The sequence below is a fragment of the Lissotriton vulgaris genome, chromosome 2_1 (assembly GCF_964263255.1).
Source record: "Lissotriton vulgaris chromosome 2_1, aLisVul1.2, whole genome shotgun sequence".
Taxonomy (NCBI): domain Eukaryota; kingdom Metazoa; phylum Chordata; class Amphibia; order Caudata; family Salamandridae; genus Lissotriton; species Lissotriton vulgaris.
The window spans coordinates 321,592,808-321,611,953 of record NC_141687.1 but is presented as its reverse complement, the minus strand read 5'-3'; the positions used below and the strand labels follow the sequence as shown (position 1 = coordinate 321,611,953).

General features: G+C 47.6%; 1 protein-coding gene across 1 annotated transcript in view; it reads left to right on the top strand.

The window, feature by feature from the left end:
• LOC147730264 (transient receptor potential cation channel subfamily V member 1-like) overlaps window positions 1-7,261 on the top strand; it is a 460,470-nt gene extending 453,209 nt beyond the window's left edge. Inside the window, exon 16 of the mRNA XM_086955033.1 lies at window positions 5,973-7,261. Within this exon, the coding sequence (XP_086811159.1) occupies window positions 5,973-6,115 (143 nt within the window). The 3' untranslated portion in view covers window positions 6,116-7,261. The remainder of the gene's footprint in view (window positions 1-5,972) is intronic.
• Window positions 7,262-19,146: the final 11,885 nt, after the last annotated feature.

Below are 19,146 nucleotides of genomic sequence, written 5' to 3'. Positions count from 1 at the left end.
GGGTCAACCACATGCACCCTCAAGAACATAATAACTAAAAAACTCCATTAGTGTTACAGGCGTTGTTGGTGTATGGTCAAAATGATCGCAGGGAAAAAAACTGGAGGTGATAAAGAATTGAAATGGGTGAAGGCGGTCATGCGGGGAGGGTGGGGGTGGGTGATGAAAACGAGCGGCATCATGCCGTTAACGTGGAGGGAGGTGAGGGGTGTAGGGACTATGAACGAAGTGAATGGAAGTAACACAAACTGCTCGAAAATGTCGAGGCTTACGTAGTAATCTTCAAAACTCTGCGTGGTGCTGTAAGGAAATAATCACGGGGAATCCGGTTAGGGAAAAGGCATCAAGGGAAAGAAACTGCCAAAACGGGATGGACGGGGCAAAACTTACTTGAGATGCGGGTAAAGCGTGTCTGCAAGGGTCGGGTTCAGAATGCAGGAACTTCGCGGAGTGAACGCGGAGTTCCAAAAGAAAGTGGAACCATGGTGGAAACTGGTGAAGGACTACTGGATAGAAAGTGAAATTGCGTGGCCATCTTGGAAAGGGGAAGGAAAGGATGGTACACTGTAATGTGGAGTAAGGGTACAAATGAATAGATGAAAGAAAAGAAAACAGTCAACAAAACGGAGATACAATGTATCAATAAAGTGCCCAACTGGGCATTACAGATAACAACTTAGTTCAGTCCGGTCGTTAAGACCAAATGGCTTCTGTGATTGGAGTCTATACATCCATGCTGTTTCTCTTTGTAGGAGAGTCTTATTGTTGTCTCTTCCTTCGGTTTTAGGGACAATTTCAAGGACCATGTACTTCAGTTGGGCCACGTTGTGATTGGCCTCATTAAAGTGGATGGCCACGCTGGATTTGGTGTTTTTGTACGTATGTTTGACTTATGTTCATTCAAACGGATCTTAATTTTACTGCTGGTCTTGCCCACGTAGATTTTGCCGCAAGGAAATTTGAGGAGATAAATGAGATTTGAGGAGTCACATGTGGCGTCTACATTTAATTTAATGTTAAAGCCTCTCATAGGATGATTAATGTTATTGCCTCTAATGATGTTATTGCAATTGTTGCAGTGGTGACATGGTCGTGTGCCGGTGTGTTTAACCGGGGTAGTGGTGGTTTTTGATAAGATTTCTTTGAAGTTCATAGGTCGAGTGTAGGTGAAAATTGGAGGTTCCTTGAAAAGGACCCCAAAGTCTGGTTCAGATGAAAGGATACGCCAGTGTTTCAAAATTATGTTCTTGTAGGATTTACTGGATGTAGAATATCTTGAAACCAGGACCATCCTTTGATTGTCAGTTTTGGTGGTGCTCTGAAGAGCTCCATTTCGCCCAATCGTCTCCACCAGAGGCTCGATACACGAACCAACCGGCAAATTCATTGACCGATATCTGCAACCTATGGTTTCATGCTTGCAAAGTTACATAAAAGACACCACAGAGTTCTTGAATAAACTTTCATCCATACAAATTAATGAAAAAAAAAATTAATTTTATGCACAGCCGATGTAAAAAGTTTATACACCTCCATTCCCCATGAAGGAGGGATCAATGCAGTTGAACAAGCTTTACTTCAATCTGACATCAGCGACCCTTTGAAGTCTTTCATCCTGGAACTTATGATATTTACCTTATATCATAGTTATTTCACGTTCGAACAGAAATGGTACCTACAAATGTCCGGAATGGCTATGGGTAATTGCGCGGCTCCTACCTACGCTAATCTCTACATGAGCAATTTCGAACTCAATCACATCTACATGGATAAAAACTGGACGGACAATTTGAAACTCTACGTACGTTACATTGATGATTTGTTCTTCATCTGGAAGGACTCCCAGGAAAATCTTGAACTTGCAATGACAGATTTGAATACCAAAGACGATCGCATCGAATTCACGTGGAACATCAACCACCAGGAGATAGCATTCCTTGACGTCCTTATAAAAATCACCTCTCATGGTATTCAGACAGACCTATTCCGTAAACCTACGGACCGCAATAATACCCTATTATTCAGCAGCTTCCACCAAAATTCCCTGAAAAGGCACTTGCCATACAGCCAGATGTTAAGAGTAACCCGTATAGTATCTGACCCCGATACCAGAACGGACCAAATTAAATCTATGGCATTAAGATTTCTCAACAGAGGATACCCAGATGAAATACTTAAGGAGGCCATCAACAGAACCTCTGCCACTTCTCGTTCTGAAGCTCTTCAGAGCACCAACAAAACTGACAATCAAAGGATGGTCCTGGTTTCAAGATATTCTACATCCAGTAAATCCTACAAGAACATAATTTTGAAACACTGGCGTATCCTTTCATCATTCTGAACCAGACTTTGGGGACCTTTTCAAGGAACCTCCAATTTTCGCCTACACTCGACCTATGAACTTCAAAGAAATCTTATCAAAAACCACCACTACCCTGGTTAAACACACCGGCACACGACCATGTCACCACTGCAACAATTGCAATAACATCATTAGAGGCAATAACATTAATCATCCTATGAGAGGATTTAACATTAAATTAAATGTAGACGCCACATGTGACTCCTCAAATCTCATTTATCTCCTCAAATGTCCTTGCGGCAAAATCTACGTGGGCAAGACCAGCAGGAAAATTAAGATCCGTTTGAATGAACATAAGTCAAACATGCGTACAAAAAACACCAAATCCAGCGTGGCCATCCACTTTAATGAGGCCAATCACAACCGAAGGAAGAGGCAACAATAAGAATCTCTTACAAAGAGAAACAGCATGGATGTATAGACTCCAATCACAGAAGCCATTTGGTCTTAACGACCGGACTGAACTAAGTTGTTACCTGTAATGCCCAGTTGGGTACTTTATTGATACATTGTATCTCCGTTTTGTTGACTGTTTTCGTTTCTCCCGTTTTGGCAGTTTCTTTCCCTTGATGCCTTTTCCCTAACCGGATTCCCCGTGATTATTTCCTTACAGCACCACGCAGAGTTTTGAAGATTACTACGTAAGCCTCAACATTTTCGAGCAGTTTGTGTTACTTCCAATCACTTCATTCATAGTCCCTACACCCCTCACCTCCCTCCGCGTTAACGGCATGATGCCGCTCGTTTTTATCACCCACCCCCACCCTCCCCGCATGACCGCCTTCACCCATTTCAATTCTTTATCACCTCCAGTTTTTTTCCCTGCGATCATTTTGACCATACACCAACAACGCCTGTAACACTAATGGAGTTTTTTAGTTATTATGTTCTTGAGGGTGCATGTGGTTGACCCACCCACACACTAATGTAACACTGCCATGCTGATGCATTTGTAATTTTTGCATATTCATTGATTTGGGTCATTTTGTTGTTCTTTGTTGCAGCGCTCCTTGAGAAAGGACTTTTCAAGTCCGAAATGCATTGGAGCCTTTTCAATTTCATGATGTCGACAAAATTTATTGTTTGATGATTCATATGAAGGAAGCATAAAAACGCTAAAATGAAAACCTTTAAATAAACCCTACAACCTTAACATTTGGAACTTCAATTGAACTTTCTTGGAATCTATTGTGTTTGTTAGCGCAAAGAACCACACCAGTGTGCCCAAAAACAGGGATGCGCCTACACCCCAGTAGCGCACTCAACCCCTCAACCCCTCAACCCAGCCGGGCTGCAACATCCCTCATACAAACAGTTAAATCAATCGATGCATCAATTGGTTGTGACCTTCCAACGAATCTTACACAGCTTCCTCAGAAACTGGTTATAAGCTGGTCAAAAAACGGGACATCTAACTTATCCAATCTCTATTTCACATTTCATCACAGTACTCCTAACTCTCCCCCCTCCAACACCCCGTTCCCCGGTAATAGAAATTGAAAACATACATGATTTATATAACACAAAGGCTTATCCTAAAATATTAAAGAATAGAATTTCTAGTAAATTCAGCTAATCGAAAGATTTTGAAAGACATGAAAAATATATGATGAATTCATGAAAAATTCCACATGAGAATAGATTGCATAGTATACATTTTTACATGTTTTCATTTTTAATCTATGACTCCTCTAACCCAGATGCACTGCCATCTCCTCCCCACTATTAAGGCCTCCAGGGACATTAGTTTGCAAGTCCACTATGTATCGCGATTCCTGTCTCCTAAATTTCTGTACCCTATCCCCTCCCCTCAGATTCAGGATAAGCCTTTGCGTTATATAAATCATGAATGTTTTCTATTTCTATTACCGTGCTAGTCCTATGCTTAAAGACTTTGCTGTAGAAATGGCAAAATACTTTGTCCTTTTCTATCTCAGTGTGGATGGCTAATCCTATGCTTAAACACTGATGGAAAAGTAGACATTTGAGGTGAGCAGATCTAGAGTGTCGCTGGTGTTGAGAGCGCTCTACACAGGAGCTGCTTTTCACCTAAGTTTGAGAACTACCCAGAGTTCTCTGCTTCTTTTTTGCATAATTTATGCATCACTCTATGCCTAGGAGGGTATTGTTTTGATATATATTGTTTTGATATGCGAAGGATTTAATAAACCTACCTGAGCTAAGGCCGTTGTTGTACCCTGTTGTTTCTCAGCGGGGCGACTTTGAAGGATGTTTACGTGCGGCCACTGCACGTTAAGGGAACCCGTCCTGATGAGTCCAGATCCTAGTAGCACAGCATGTGTGTTTCAAGGGATCAAATGATCTGGATTCACTGCGGCCACGAGAGGACAGTTGTTTGGCCAGAATCCGGCCATGACTTCATGGTGAGCAGCTCTGCATTGTCACTGCGCCTCCTAAACCTGTCCGCATCGGAGGCTGCAGAAGACGTTGGTCAAGCACTGGTGGGATTACTGGGTCTCAGAAAAACAGACTCCGGTGACTGGCAGCTATCTACAGCATCCAATGCAAGCGGATGCTGGGACTTTTAGTTTCCACGGGCCATCTGGTTCCTCCAATCGGAGAGATGCACTCAGCATTTAAATTGGGAACTGCAGCAAAGCGCCAGTAATAATTGTTTTGCATCTGAGGAAGGCAGTAGCTGAACTCTTCATGCCAAGGATCCAATAAACCTACCTGAGCTAAGGCCATTGTTGTTCTCTGTTGTTTCTCACCAAGGTGTTTTTTTGTGGATATATATAGATATATATATATAAATGTATATATATAAACGTCGTTCCGTCCGACCCTCGCTTTGGACGCCGGCGCTCTTAATGGTGGTGGTGCGTGTTGCTCCGGCAGGGCCACACTAATAATCAATAACTCCAAATATTACGCGAAGCAAAATGACAGATGCGCACTCACTTATGAAAGCATGGAAGTTCACCCATTATTGTTATACTTACAATTATACTTATGTTACGGAAATATGACTCATTGAGTAAGTTACTTAATGGAATAAGTTATAGTTTCTTCAGATAAGTCTTATTATAGGTTCAACTATAACTGCAGAATTTCTATGGTTTGCAGAGCAGTACGGGGATTGGCATGAGCAGGCTCAATGCAGCTGGGCTGAGACAGCCGGCCAAACACACATGGGCACTTAGGGAGTTGAGTGCATGTAGCACTCTTCCTCCCCCCTCCCATGCTTAGGCCCGCCCATCCCTGCAGCACTGGCTAAGAGCCGGCAAATTCAAAATAAAACAATGCAAGAGCATTGTTTTATTTTACATTTGCTGGCTCTGAGCCAGGCAGTTGGGCGACGCTCCTCTGCCATTGTGGAGGAGCCGCCGCTGGGAGTGGAAAGGTTATGGCAGTAGAATAGAACTGCAGGACGTAGTCAGGGAAAAAGTGTTCATGAAAAATAGGGACTGCAAATGTTTAGCTTTCCGTGAGTAGAACTGAAGTTCTTTTTCTGTAATCTGAGTCTTGGAACTATCTGGCATCCTAAGACAACCTTTGCACATAGTTTGAAACACATCTCTCAAAATTTTTGATTGAGATTGATTAGGAAAATGTCTCATCGTCCTGTCCTGTTTTTGCCTCTTTATAGGGAACGGACTCCGGGGTCTATCTCTACGGTCAAAAAGAACTGAAAGATCGAAGCAGGAAGAGCAAATGCCCTTAAATTTAGTGGTAGCAACTCCATCGGACCCCAGTGCAAGGACACAAGAAGGAGATCCTGGGACAGCTTGAAAGACGTTCAGACACCCTGAGGAGGATGAAGCAGCCACTTTCATCAGAGCAATGTGTCCGGACTATGAAAACTTCCTGTATCATGATGTTTCTTTCCAAACAAATAGGGCCTTCGCTGAAAGCTTCCTCTAGTTCCATGATTGAATTATTATACTTAAGCCACCTCTACTGCAGTGGTGTAACATTAGTCCCCGCAGTGCGGGAGTCCTGAGCTCCAGGGGACCCCTCCAGCACTGTGCATCAGTGGCAGGCACCTAGCCTAAGATATCCTGAGTGGGTCCAGGGGGCCCTCCGTGTACTTTTCAGGGAGTTCCCTCAAGTTTTGTTAAGCCACTGCTCTACTAAAATCTTGGTCTATTGCCACGCCCTACGCAATCCCTACTGTAGTAGTTAGGGCTTTAAGCAGGATAAAAAATTGAGGAGGGGGAAGACTCTAATAGGGGCCTGGGCAGAAAGATGTGACCAGAAGGCATCTTTTACAAGGGGTGTGGCCTATATCATTAAGGAAATGGCCTTAAAAAAATTAAGCAAACAGATTGCTTCAAAGATTGTTAAATTCAGCATGTTGCCAGAGACCCTGAAAGGTGCAAGAACACAGGTTAGCAAATTAATACAAGGCTAATAGAAAATCTGACCAGGGATCACAGCAGGAAAGCAGCCTTCTCTCATTTGAACATATTTAGATTCATATGTTGCTCTTCCCTTTTGAGAGTCGTCCACTGTTGTGCTACATAGCGTGGGCGGAGAACTTTTACAAGCAAAAGATAACTGACATTAATTTCCATTGCTCATCTCCCTATTGAACTTAGCTTTGCTGATCTGATAGGGTTCTTTAAAATTAGGAGGCTACATATATAGCCCCATATACATATATTCTACCCTTTTTAATGACTGGCAGTACCCTCCCTTGTTAAAGTCCTGGCCGTAGTCAACTTTTTTCATATATATTGCTTATTACACTTTATTGCATGCTGTAGTATTGAGAGAAGAGTATGTCAATATAAATCAACAGGTAACAAAATAATATTCAAGAACATTTTATTTAAACATTCATGTCTTTGAACATTTAATCATACCTGCCATACAAATTCCATGTCGCTGTAAAAAGAACACACTCTAAGGAATAAAAAGTTTGCATTAAATTGATTTGAGGTGCTGTCCTCCATTACGTTTGGAACGCATCAAGTTAGGATCAGTAATAATATATCATGTCCTATGTACTTGTCATCGCCGTCTCTAAGGAAACTGCGCATGCGTTGGCACGCGCGCAGTTCCCCCCGATACAGCGATGAAGAGAAGGAGAGCAGCCCGGGGATACCGCAGCCAAGGTAAGTGGTTTTTATATACTTTAAAAGATGTTTTATTTCAGTTTTAAGCAATTGTTAATAGGGGGGCTGGGAGGAGGGTGGTGTAGCAGAGCTCCATGGAGTTCCGCTGAGTTTGTTCTCAACTCCTTGGCCATCTGCGTAGCCCCGCTACTCCCACTACGTCCGGGGTTAGTCAATTCCAAACACTAATGGGCCATCACTATGAGCAGTGTCAGACATCATGTGAAATGCAAATGCTCATTGCACATTGATGACACTTTTGACTTCAGAAGTCATCATATGTCCACTACCTGAAAGTATATTGAAAGCTGTACTCTAGTAGTTTAGCTACGTATCACATGTAGCATAGAAAAGTAGCCTGGAGACATTGAAGGACAACACTTTAGAGATAAATACTCCAAATGCACACAGCATAAAACTTCTCAAAGCCAAATGAACATTCTCAATCCTGCTTGGTATTGGTGATAACACCATTCATATATTTCTTTGCTACAGGCCAATACACCTTTGAATGTTGTTGTGTGTCTGTGCATATCTATGACATGAAGAGGTGGGATCACTACAGTATTAATGCTATGGCACATCACAGCATCATTTGGTAGAGCAAACACAAATTACCTTGTAAGACTGAGTGTACACTCTCACATTTCTACAACACACTACAAGATGCATGTCACCAGGCAGTGAATGAATCTTCAAACACCATTGCAGATGAAGTAACAACAGGGAAATGTACACTGGGCGACAAACACTAATTCTGATGGATCCAGTAATGTTTTCACACTCATGTCACTGTTGAATCCCAACTTACCACTGGGAATTGTTGTCCAGTTAATGTATAAAGAGTGCACTGTATGCCATGTCACATGTAATAGAGCCACCATCACATGAGAGACAGTAGTGAGGGAGCATCACTCCTAACAAGAGAAAGACAAGTGCCCTGTTGGGTATAAATGTCACCCACAACATGTGTCTGCTCAAGACAGGAAATTGGTAGTGGACTGGACTCAGTTGTGTTCCTGGTCATAAAGACGATAGGCACAGCACATCAGCATGCATCTACTACCAGACCTACTCAAACAGTGGCCTTTCTTTTGTGGCGGAGATGAGTACCTCCCAATATTGATATAATTATGGGAAATGCCTGCCTGTATCATACAAAGTTGGCAATGTAACCTATGACTCTGGCCACGGCTCACCCCCTGGTCGTTGCTGTTGGGCTCTCAACTGCCCAACAAGCTCTGTGTAGGCCACCACCAGTATGCGGACCCTTAGGCGGGTTCAGAGTACTGTGCACACCCTGTGTCCATCAAGCACGATCTTTCTTGTCCAGCACCTCAGGTCCTCCTACCACTTATGACAATGGACGCTGCACACGTAAAAGACCCCCAAGGTCCCCACCTTCCGGGCGATGGCTTTCCAAATGAACTGCTTCTGATGGGCATTGACCTGTTTGGATACAAAGAGACATACACATATTATAACTGCTAGTTTTACGATATCTGTTTGGTTAACACACATTTCGTATACACCCAGCACAAGCATTAATCAATTGCTAACACACTACATGTGTTAGTCTCACATGCGAAGCCCTACATTGACATGACTGAACACTTTTGTAGGTATCTGCTGACTATTATGAAGCCTGGTGATGACCTACACTGACTAAGATAGCCTACTAACAACATGTAGGCCAGTCCTATCCTACATGTACTGTGATGTGAGATAAAAAGAAACCCAAGACACCATATGAGATTCTGAAGGTTAAACTAATTTAGCATAATTGCACAGACACCTTCAAAGTCAGGCCCATTTACTCCATGCATTAGGTTCATACAGGCTAGTACCATAGTATAGACTCTATCCTAAGACTTAGGTCACAAAGAAAGGGATGGCATGTGTGTCATTGAGAGCACATCTCTGAGTATGTGTGGACATGTGGAGTACTTAATGGGATATCATACTACTTCTACTTGTGTCTGTGTGTCTTGTATCTGCCATCACATGAAACACCTTTTGAAATATGTGGTACTGTTACAGGGATGACATTCAACATGCCATGGTATGTTGATTGTAACAAAGCTGGTTATTGACATATCAAAAGCGCTTTAGCAGTAACCAACTCTCTGCACTGTTAATGTGTCACATGTGCAATAGGCTTGTACAATGCAATTACCTATAGAAAAATATACCAAAGCTGTGGGAGTAAGGGGCATATCACAGGTAAATGACACACATGGATAATGTGGGTCACTTGGAAGAAGTATCGGGGCAGGGTTTTAGCGTAGTCACCATTCCTAATATAGTCCATGTAACATGTATCAGGGCTATTAGTGGTCCAAAAAAAAAATTGGGGAACATCCAAGGAGCAGCAAGTCTACAGGAACATTACTCTGTGCATCATTAGTATTGGCACTGTTACTCTGGCCTAGCATGGATGTTAGCCCTGACTGGGCACAACTCACTGTCAGGCCTTGCTCTCTGCAAGTTTTGCATACTAATGCCACATGAACCTCAGATTTCACAGGCTTCAACAAATCATAAATGTATATCTTATAGCCATTCAATAAGTGGCCTCAAGGTAGTGTAGCACTCTGAATGGGTCTGTGAACTCCCAGACACTGTTTAATTAGCCGTGATCTGTTGGCTGAGTGAATCGTGGGACTGCACACATCACTAACATTATCCTCATCTGTTTTTTTACAGTTTTTAACAGTACACATTCATAGCTCATGCAGTAAGCCCCATACATTTGGGTGCACATTTACCATGATCTAATACGCAAATCAACCATAGTTTCCATTAAAAGTTAAAATGCATGGATATGTGGAGGCACCACAATTGTAATGTTAGGTACACAATATGCACAGATCATTACATGATTCTCCTATGTGGGCATCAAAAAATGTTAACAACAGTAATCATAATACACTCTGGAACTCAGAGGCACAATGTGGCTTGGCAGTTCGGGCTGGCACAGGGTCAGACTGATTTGCATATAGCCATGTCTGAACTGAGGTGGCTGAGTGAGCTAAAGAATGGTGATGGATTAAACCCAGATCAGTTGACTGGGGGTGAGTGTTTGATTTGCTCAATCGCTCCGTCCATCGCCCCCTTTTGTATCGCTTTGTTCGCCCTAAGTTGGCAGGGTATGCTCAGACGTGAGTCCCTTGCTCACTTGGCCACTGGATTCAAGATAGCCTGGCTGATGAGGATTATGAATCCGAAACCGGTCCCAGGATGCTTGTTTCCGGTCCAGGGAAGACATGGCTTGGCAGTTCGGGCTGGACTGTTCCCATGAGGCACAGGGTCAGACTGATTTGCATATAGCCATGTCTGAACTGGGGTAGCTGAGTGAGCTAAAGAATGGTGATGGATTAAACCCCGATCAGTTGACTGGGGGTGAGTGTTTGATTTGCTCAATCGCTCCGTCCATCATCCCCTTTTGTATCGCTTTGTTCGCCCTAAGTTGGCAGGGTATGCTCAGACGTGAATCCCTTGCTCACTTGGCCACTGGATTCAAGATAGCCTAGCTGATGAGGATTATGAATCCGAAACCGGTCCCAGGATGCTTGTTTCCGGTCCAGGGAAGACATGGCTTGGCAGTTCGGGCTGGACTGTTCCCATGAGGCACAGGGTCAGACTGATTTGCATATAGCCATGTCTGAACTGGGGTGGCTGAGTGAGCTAAAGAATGGTGATGGATTAAACCCAGATCAGTGGACTGGGGGTGAGTGTTTGATTTACTCAATCGCTCCGTCCATTATCCCCTTTTGTATTGCTTTGTTCGCCCTAAGTTGGCAGGGTATGCTCAGACGTGAGTCCCTTGCTCACTTGGCCACTGGATTCAAGATAGCCTGGCTGATTGGATTATAAATCCGAAACCGGTCCCAGGATGCTTGTTTCCGGTCCAGGGAAGACATGGCTTGGCAGTTCGGGCTGGACTGTTCCCATGAGGCACAGGGTCAGACTGATTTGCATATAGCCATGTCTGAACTGGGGTGGCTGAGTGAGCTAAAGAATGGTGATGGATTAAACCCAGATCCGTTGACTGGGGGTGAGTGTTTGATTTGCTCAATCGCTCCATCCATCATCCCCTTCGCCCTAAATTGGCAGGGTATGCTCAGACGTGAGTCCCTTGCTCACTTGGCCACTGGATTCAAGATAGCCTGGCTGATGAGGATTATGAATCCAAAACCGGTCCCAGGATGCTTGTTTCCGGTCCAGGGAAGACATGGCTTGGCAGTTTGGGCTGGACTGTTGCCATGAGGCACAGGGTCAGACTGATTTGCATATAGCCATGTCTGAACTGGGGTGGCTGAGTGAGCTAAAGAATGGTGATGGATTAAACCCAGATCAGTTGACTGGGGGTGAGTGTTTGATTTGCTCAAGCCCTCCGTCCATCATCCCCTTTTGTATCGCTTTGTTCGCCCTTAGTTGGCATGGTATGCTCAGACATGAGTCCCTTGCTCACTTGGCCACTGGATTCAAGATAGCCTGGCTGATGAGGATTATGAATCCGAAACCGGTCCCAGGATGCTTGTTTCCGGTCCAGGTAAGCCATGGCTTGGCAGTTCGGGCTGGATTGTTCCCATGAGGCACAGGGTCAGACTGATTTGCATATAGCCATGTCTGAACTGGGGTGGCTGAGTGAGCTAAAGAATGGTGATGGATTTAACCCAGATTCGTTGACTGAGGGTGAGTGTTTGATTTGCTCAATCACTCCGTCCATCATCCTCTTTTGTATCGCTTTGTTCGCCCTAAGTTGGGAGGGTATGCTCAGACGTGAGTCCCTTGCTCACTTGGCCACTGGATTCAAGATAGCCTGGCTGATGAGGATTATGAATCCGAAACCGGTCCCAGGATGCTTGTTTCCGGTCCAGGGAAGACATGGCTTGGCAGTTCGGGCTGGACTGTTCCCATGAGGCACAGGGTCAGACTGATTTGCATATAGCCATGTCTGAACTGGCGTGGCTGAGTGAGCTAAAGAATGGTGATGGATTTAACCCAGATCAGTTGACTGGGGGTGAGTGTTTGATTTGCTTATTCGCTCCGTCCATCATCCCCTTTTGTATCGCTTTGTTCGCCCTAAGTTGCCAGGGTATGCTCAGACGTGAGTCCCTTGCTCACTTGGCCACTGGATTCAAGATAGCCTGGCTGATGAGGATTATGAATCCGAAACCGGTCTCAGGATGCTTGTTTCCGGTCTAGGGAAGACATGGCTTGGCAGTTCGGGCTGGACTGTTCCCATGAGGCACAGGGTCAGACTGATTTGCATATAGCCATGTCTGAACTGGGGTGGCTGAGTGAGCTAAAGAATGGTGACAAATTAAACCCAGATCAGTTGATTGGGGTGAGTGTTTGATTTGCTCAATCGCTCCGTCCATCATCCCCTTTTGTATCGCTTTGTTCGCCCTAAGTTGGCAGGGTATGCTCAGACGTGAGTCCCTTGCTCACTTGGCCACTGGATTCAAGATAGCCTGGCTGATGAGGATTATGAATCCGAAACCGGTCCCAGGATGCTTGTTTCCGGTCCAGGGAAGACATGGCTTGGCAGTTCGGGCTGGACTGTCTCCCATGAGGCACAGGGTCAGACTGATTTGCATATAGCCATGTCTGAACTGGGGTGGCTGAGTGAGCTAAAGAATGGTGACAAATTAAACCCAGATCAGTTGACTGGGGGTGAGTGTTTGATTTGCTCAATCGCTCCGTCCATCATCCCCTTTTGTATTGCTTTGTTCGCCCTAAGTTGGCAGGGTATGCTCAGACGTGAGTCCCTTGCTCACTTGGCCACTGGATTCAAGATAGCCTGGCTGATGAGGATTATGAATCCGAAACCGGTCCCAGGATGCTTGTTTCCGGTCCAGGGAAGACATGGCTTGGCAGTTCGGGCTGGACTGTCTCCCATGAGGCACAGGGTCAGACTGATTTGCATATAGCCATGTCTGAACTGGGGTGGCTGAGTGAGCTAAAGAAAGGTGATGGATTAAACCCAGATCAGTTGACTGGGGGTGAGTGTTTGATTTGCTCAATCGCTCCGTCCGTCATCCCCTTTTGTATCGCTTTGTTCGCCCTAAGTTGGCAGGGTATGCTCAGACATGAGTCCCTTGCTCACTTGGCCACTGGATTCAAGATAACCTGGCTGATGAGGATTATGAATCCGAAACCGGTCCCAGGATGCTTGTTTCCGGTCCAGGGAAGACATGGCTTGGCAGTTCGGGCTGGACTGTTCCCATGAGGCACAGGGTCAGACTGATTTGCATATAGCCATGTCTGAACTGGGGTGGCTGAGTGAGCTAAAGAATGGTGATGGATTAAACCCAGATCAGTTGACTGGGGGTGAGTGTTTGATTTGCTCAATCGCTCCGTCCATCATCCCCTTTTGTATCACAATGTAGCCTATGGAAATGGAAAGGATGGAGCTGCATAGAGTAAAATATGTATGTGAGTTATTTTCCTCCTCCTTTGGAGAGCCATAGAGCTGGCCCTACAGAGGAAGGACCAAATCAACAGATTTCTCCAGCTCCTCTGGAGCGAAGTCAGGGGCCCTTTCACCTGCTTGGCATGGAATGATAGCTCCCAGAGGTGCAAACAGCAGCTAAAATGGAGGAAGTGTTGATAGCAGCAATGTCAGGAGGCAAGTGAGTTATTTTCAAACTGCGGCATATATATGTATGCCCCACATGCGGTCATCAGCGCAGCTGCACGTAGCCAGTGAGCCGTGACTAACCCCGGAGGAGAACTCCGCTCCGCCCGTGGAGTGTGCAGAGATTTGCCTCCTCAGCTTTCCGCGGAGAAGGCAAATCTCCGCACACTCCACAGCGGAGCGGAGCTGGCCAGACCTCCACTCCGCTTGTTAATATAGGAGGAGTGGAGGTGGGTCGTGTAGCGGAGTTCCCCGGAGTTTGTTCGCAACTCCGTAGATCTCTGTAGACCTCCGTGTAGTGCTGCTATGCCCACTATGTGTAAGGGTTAGCTGTGAGAAGTTGGCCCGATATGCAACGTTCGCTATTCTAGCGACCGCTATGTATCGTTCCAACGACCCTTATGGTGTTTGGTTGTAAGTCAACCTATAGACCAGCTATCCTAGTAGCGTGGATACGAGCAGTCTAAGGCTAAAGACTTGAGAGGGCGTGTTAACCCAGCTGTTTACCACACATGTACCCCTTGAACACCAAGTGAAAGGACACCACACAAGTGTTATGAAAATAAACAGGATATTTATTAAGAATCACAACAGCCCTGTACTCTTTATGAGGACAGGGTACTAAGCACAAACCAAATCTCTTAGGAAAATACTTCAAGTGCACAATTAACACAAGTGTCCGAGGACACGGAAAGTTTAAGGTCTCGGGCGGACCCGATAAGGCAAGTCGGAAGCGAGGGACTCGGGACCCTAGAGTAAAGAGGCTATGCAGGCACCGAAATGCCGAGTTACCTAGCCACGAGGGCTGCGGCTGCACAAGTCTTACAGGCGTCGGGGTCTTCGCTGACGAGCCAGGAGCCGGAAGAAAAGGAGTTGCTGGCCGGCGACCAGGGATGAATAGTTCGTAGAGATCCAAGCCTGGATCAGAGATTGATGATACCTGAAAGCAGAGGGGACCAAGTTCGTACTACTAGCCAGTAGTCAGAGGGTACCAGGAAGGCACCGGTTGGCCGTCACCTCGACCAGGTGAGTGGGCGACGCTAGGCTCTGCAGTCTCACGGACCAGGAGGCGTTGTCGGCGACCACGGCGGAGGTGCGAGCTGTCCCACGAAGGATGATGCTGTCGGCGTCGCTGGGCCCAGGATGGGGCAACAAGCCTTGGCAGATCTCAGGGCCACGTGGTGGGCCTAAGATGGCGTCTTGAGTGGACCAGGAGGGTCCGGGGTGCTTCTCGCAAAGATGGAAGCAAGGGCCGGTCTGGAGCAACCAGACCAGCAGTGTTGATTGTCGGATGTCGTCACAGAAGGGCACAAGCCAGCGGCTAGTGACCAGACAACGTGCTGAGCAGCGAGCAGAAGGGCCCCACGCAGATCGTGGAGATGCTGGGAGACTGCACTTCGGTGCTGGAGCGGCTCAGGGTCGGGGCTTCTCGGACCCCAGAGCACTCACCAGAGAATTGCTTCGATGGTCGTGCTGGTTTAAGAGCGTGCAGGTTCTGATGATGGCCGGTCCCTCGAGGTCTCGTCGCACCCACAGATCACAGCTGAGCTGATGACGTGGGTAGAGGTCAGAGGTGCCAGGGAAGCCGGTTCTCGTCGAGCTGGGCCGTCGGATTCCTTGAGGAAGGACTTACAGCAAACCGCAGAGTTCTTAGATGGTGCCTGCTGATGCAGGGTGACTACTCCTTAGTCACAAGGGAGAAATCTTGAGAAGAGTCTTGAATGTCCTTTCGTAGAAAGTAGTTCTTGATTGAAAGATGATCTAATTTGGAAGGGTCCCCGCTCCGGCCTTTATTCTAAAGGAAGGGGTGGGTACATGACTAGGTCCTGCCCTAAGGGTGGGACCAGGAAGGGGGGTAGTTACACCCCTCTCCCCTGCCGGACTTTCCCCAGGCCAGGGCTGGTGCCCCTGGAACTGGTTCTAACCGGCAGATGCGTAGTGAGCACTGGGGTGCCACTCCGCAGTCACCTTCTCGCAAAAGCCCTACCTACCCAGAATACACAAACCCTGTCTGGGACGGTGCGAACACCGCCCTCGACAGGAAACCCTTTGTCTAAGCGCTCCTCGCTGGAAGGACTCCCAGCAGCAGGAGGTCAGACTCGTGTCTGTGGTGGCAGCATCCATTTTGTGGAGCTGAGGCTTTAGTTAACTTTAACCGGGGTTCACAGTTACGTACATGTCGTGTCCCTCTAGAAGGGCGGAATGCTAACCTCGTCGCCAGGGTTGGTGAGAGGGCAGCATCCCGATTCGTATGACACCTTACTCGACATGCCTTGATAACGCGATACCGGAGTTACCGATATGGTACGCGTTATCATGGAACAGCCATTGGGTCTTGATTCCGCAAGCTGCAACCGGGCTCGGCTCGGGCCAGAACACAGTTCACACGAGCCCACGCACTCTGCCTTCAGGATTGTCAAGGCCTGCCATAGGAGTGACTGATAGGAGCTCGGGTGTCCATTGTATGGTTAGATATAGAGCTACTATATCTAAAGCAAAGGGTGATTAAACGTCTTCGCCCCAGCTGTCATGCAGCCAGTTGTGTCAAATTTAGGAGGCCAGCCAGGGGTGGCATAATACATGCTGCAGCCCCTGGCGGCCCTGGGTACACCTATGCCCTGCGTTACGGGGTCTGATAAGGTGGCCCAGTGCCAATTGGAAATGCACCTAGGGTACATGGAATCCATTTTAAAGAGAGAGCAGTAGGCCTGGGGTCCTGATTGGCAGGGTCCCAGGTCGACTATGTCCAAAACCAGCTAAAACACAGGGCAAAAAGTTGGGGGCAACCATAGTCAGGAGGTACCTTCCTACACAACCCCCCCCCCCAAACGAAAGGAGATAAGGCTATCCTTGTCCAGGTAAGCCTCTATTACCTAAGTGGCCATATAAGGAAGGTCCAGCTCTGGCTTGGTTTCCCCCTGTGTCATGGTCCACTAGGCAACCCCTCACCCTAAGGGTGTCTGAGGGTCTCCACCATAGTGAATCTCTGTCTCTGGAGTGTCTTGGGAAAGAAGAAGGCTGATGCTGGGATGGAGTACTGAAGTGAGGCTCCTCTACCTTTGGGCTCAACTTCCTCCAATCACCATTCATCATGTGTGCCTTTCTTTCTTTAGCTGAGATGCACTGAGCTCTCAGGGTCAGCCTCTGGCTACCTAAAGCTGGAGGCTGAGTCCCTCGGTTTGGCTTACTGGGGGGACAGGTCAGGTCTGGGGTTTTTAGGCCCCATGTTTGGCTGTGCCCAACAGTGTCCAGCTGTGGGAGTTCCCTAACTACTTTTAAGGGGGATCCCTCAGGAGTCTGTTCTATTTTCACTTGGCTAGGGTTACCAGCTTCAGTGATCCTAATCTGCTGATTAAGGGGTTCTTTTGGACAGGGGGCCCTTTGAGGTCCACCACTGGCCTCCCTGTCCTCTTCAGCCCTGGGCTGACTGAGGCAGGGTAGAGAGGTGCAGGTTACCTGCTCCAGAGTGGGTCCCACCTGGGAAGGGTCCACTGCCATCAGGGGCTCTGCCAGGCTAGGCCTGACTACCTCTGGGGCAGTTCCTTCAACAGGGGTAGAGTCAGTTCCCTGAGGAGGCTGGCTCTCACCTAGTGTCTGGGAGGGGGAAGACTTTTCTTCCTCCTCAATGCTCTCTGTTTGAGTGGAGTGATCCATTGTTTCAGGGTTCACAACCTCACTATCTGTTTGAGTAGAGGCTGAGACCATTTCAACCTTGCCAACCTTTTCAGGAGGGCACTCAGTTTGTGTTTGGGCTGTGACTGTCACAGCCCTCCTATCCTGCTCTGGAAAGTCTGTCTGAGCCTGGGCAGTGGCTACCACTGCCCTTCCAACCTTTTCAGGGAGGAATGGTGCTTGGACTGGGGCTGTAGCTATTACTGCCCCACTAACCTGTCTGGATAGGCCTATCATTCTGGAGTGAGTTTCTTGCTCCACCTCAGCCCATGCGGAGAGTTCCAGGTCATTCCCCAGTAAGCAATCTACAGGTAGGTTATCTGTCACTGCCACTCTCATGGGTCCTGTGACATTACCCCAACTGAGCTTGACTATCAATCAATCAATCAGTGACACTTATAAAGCGCGCTACATACCCGTAGGGTCTCAAGGCGCTGGGGGGGGGGGGGTGCCGCTACTGCTCGAACAGCCAGGTCTTCAGCTTCTTCCTGAAGGAGAGGTGGTCTTGGGTCAGGCGCAGGTCGGACGGGAGGGAGTTCCAGGTCTTGGCGGCCAGGTAGGAGAAGGACCTTCCTCCTGTAGTCGCTCTTCGGATGCGGGGGACGGCGGCGAGGGCGTGGTTGGCTGATCGGAGGTGGCGTTTGGGAGCGTAGAAGTTGACTCGGCTGTTGAGGTAGCTCGGGCCTTGGTCGTGTAGGGCTTTGTGTGCGTGGGTGAGGAGGCGGAAGGTGATTCTCTTGTTGATGGGGAGCCAGTGAAGGTCTCTGAGATGTCCGGAGATGTGGCTGGATCGTGGGATGTCGAGGATGAGTCTGGCTGAGGCGTTTTGGATCCGCTGGAGTCTCTTCTGGAGCTTGGCGGTGGTTCCGGCGTAGAGGGCGTTGCCGTAGTCCAGTCGGCTGGTGACGAGGGCCTGGGTGACGGTCTTCCTGGTCTCTGTGGGGATCCACCAGAAGATCTTCCGTAGCATGCGTAGGATGTTGAAGCACGCCGAGGAGACGCTGCTGACTTGCCTGGTCATGGAGAGGGAGGAGTCCAGGATGAAGCCCAGGTTTCGTGCATGGTCTGTCGGTTTGGGTGCGGTGCCCAGGGCGGGAGGCCACCAGGAGTCGTCCCAGGCGGAGGGAGAGGAGCCCAGGATGAGGACCTCCGTCTTGTCCGAGTTTAGTTTCAGGCGGCTGGTCGTCATCCACTCGGCTACCTCTTTCATCCCTTCGTGTAGGTTGGCTCTGGCGGCGGCGGGTTTGTTGGTCAGGGAGAGGATCAGCTGGGTGTCGTCGGCGTAGGAGATGATGCTGAGGTGGTGTTTGCGTACGATGGCCGCGAGGGGGCTCATGTAGACGTTGAAGAGGGTGGGGCTCAGGGATGATCCTTGGGGGACGCCG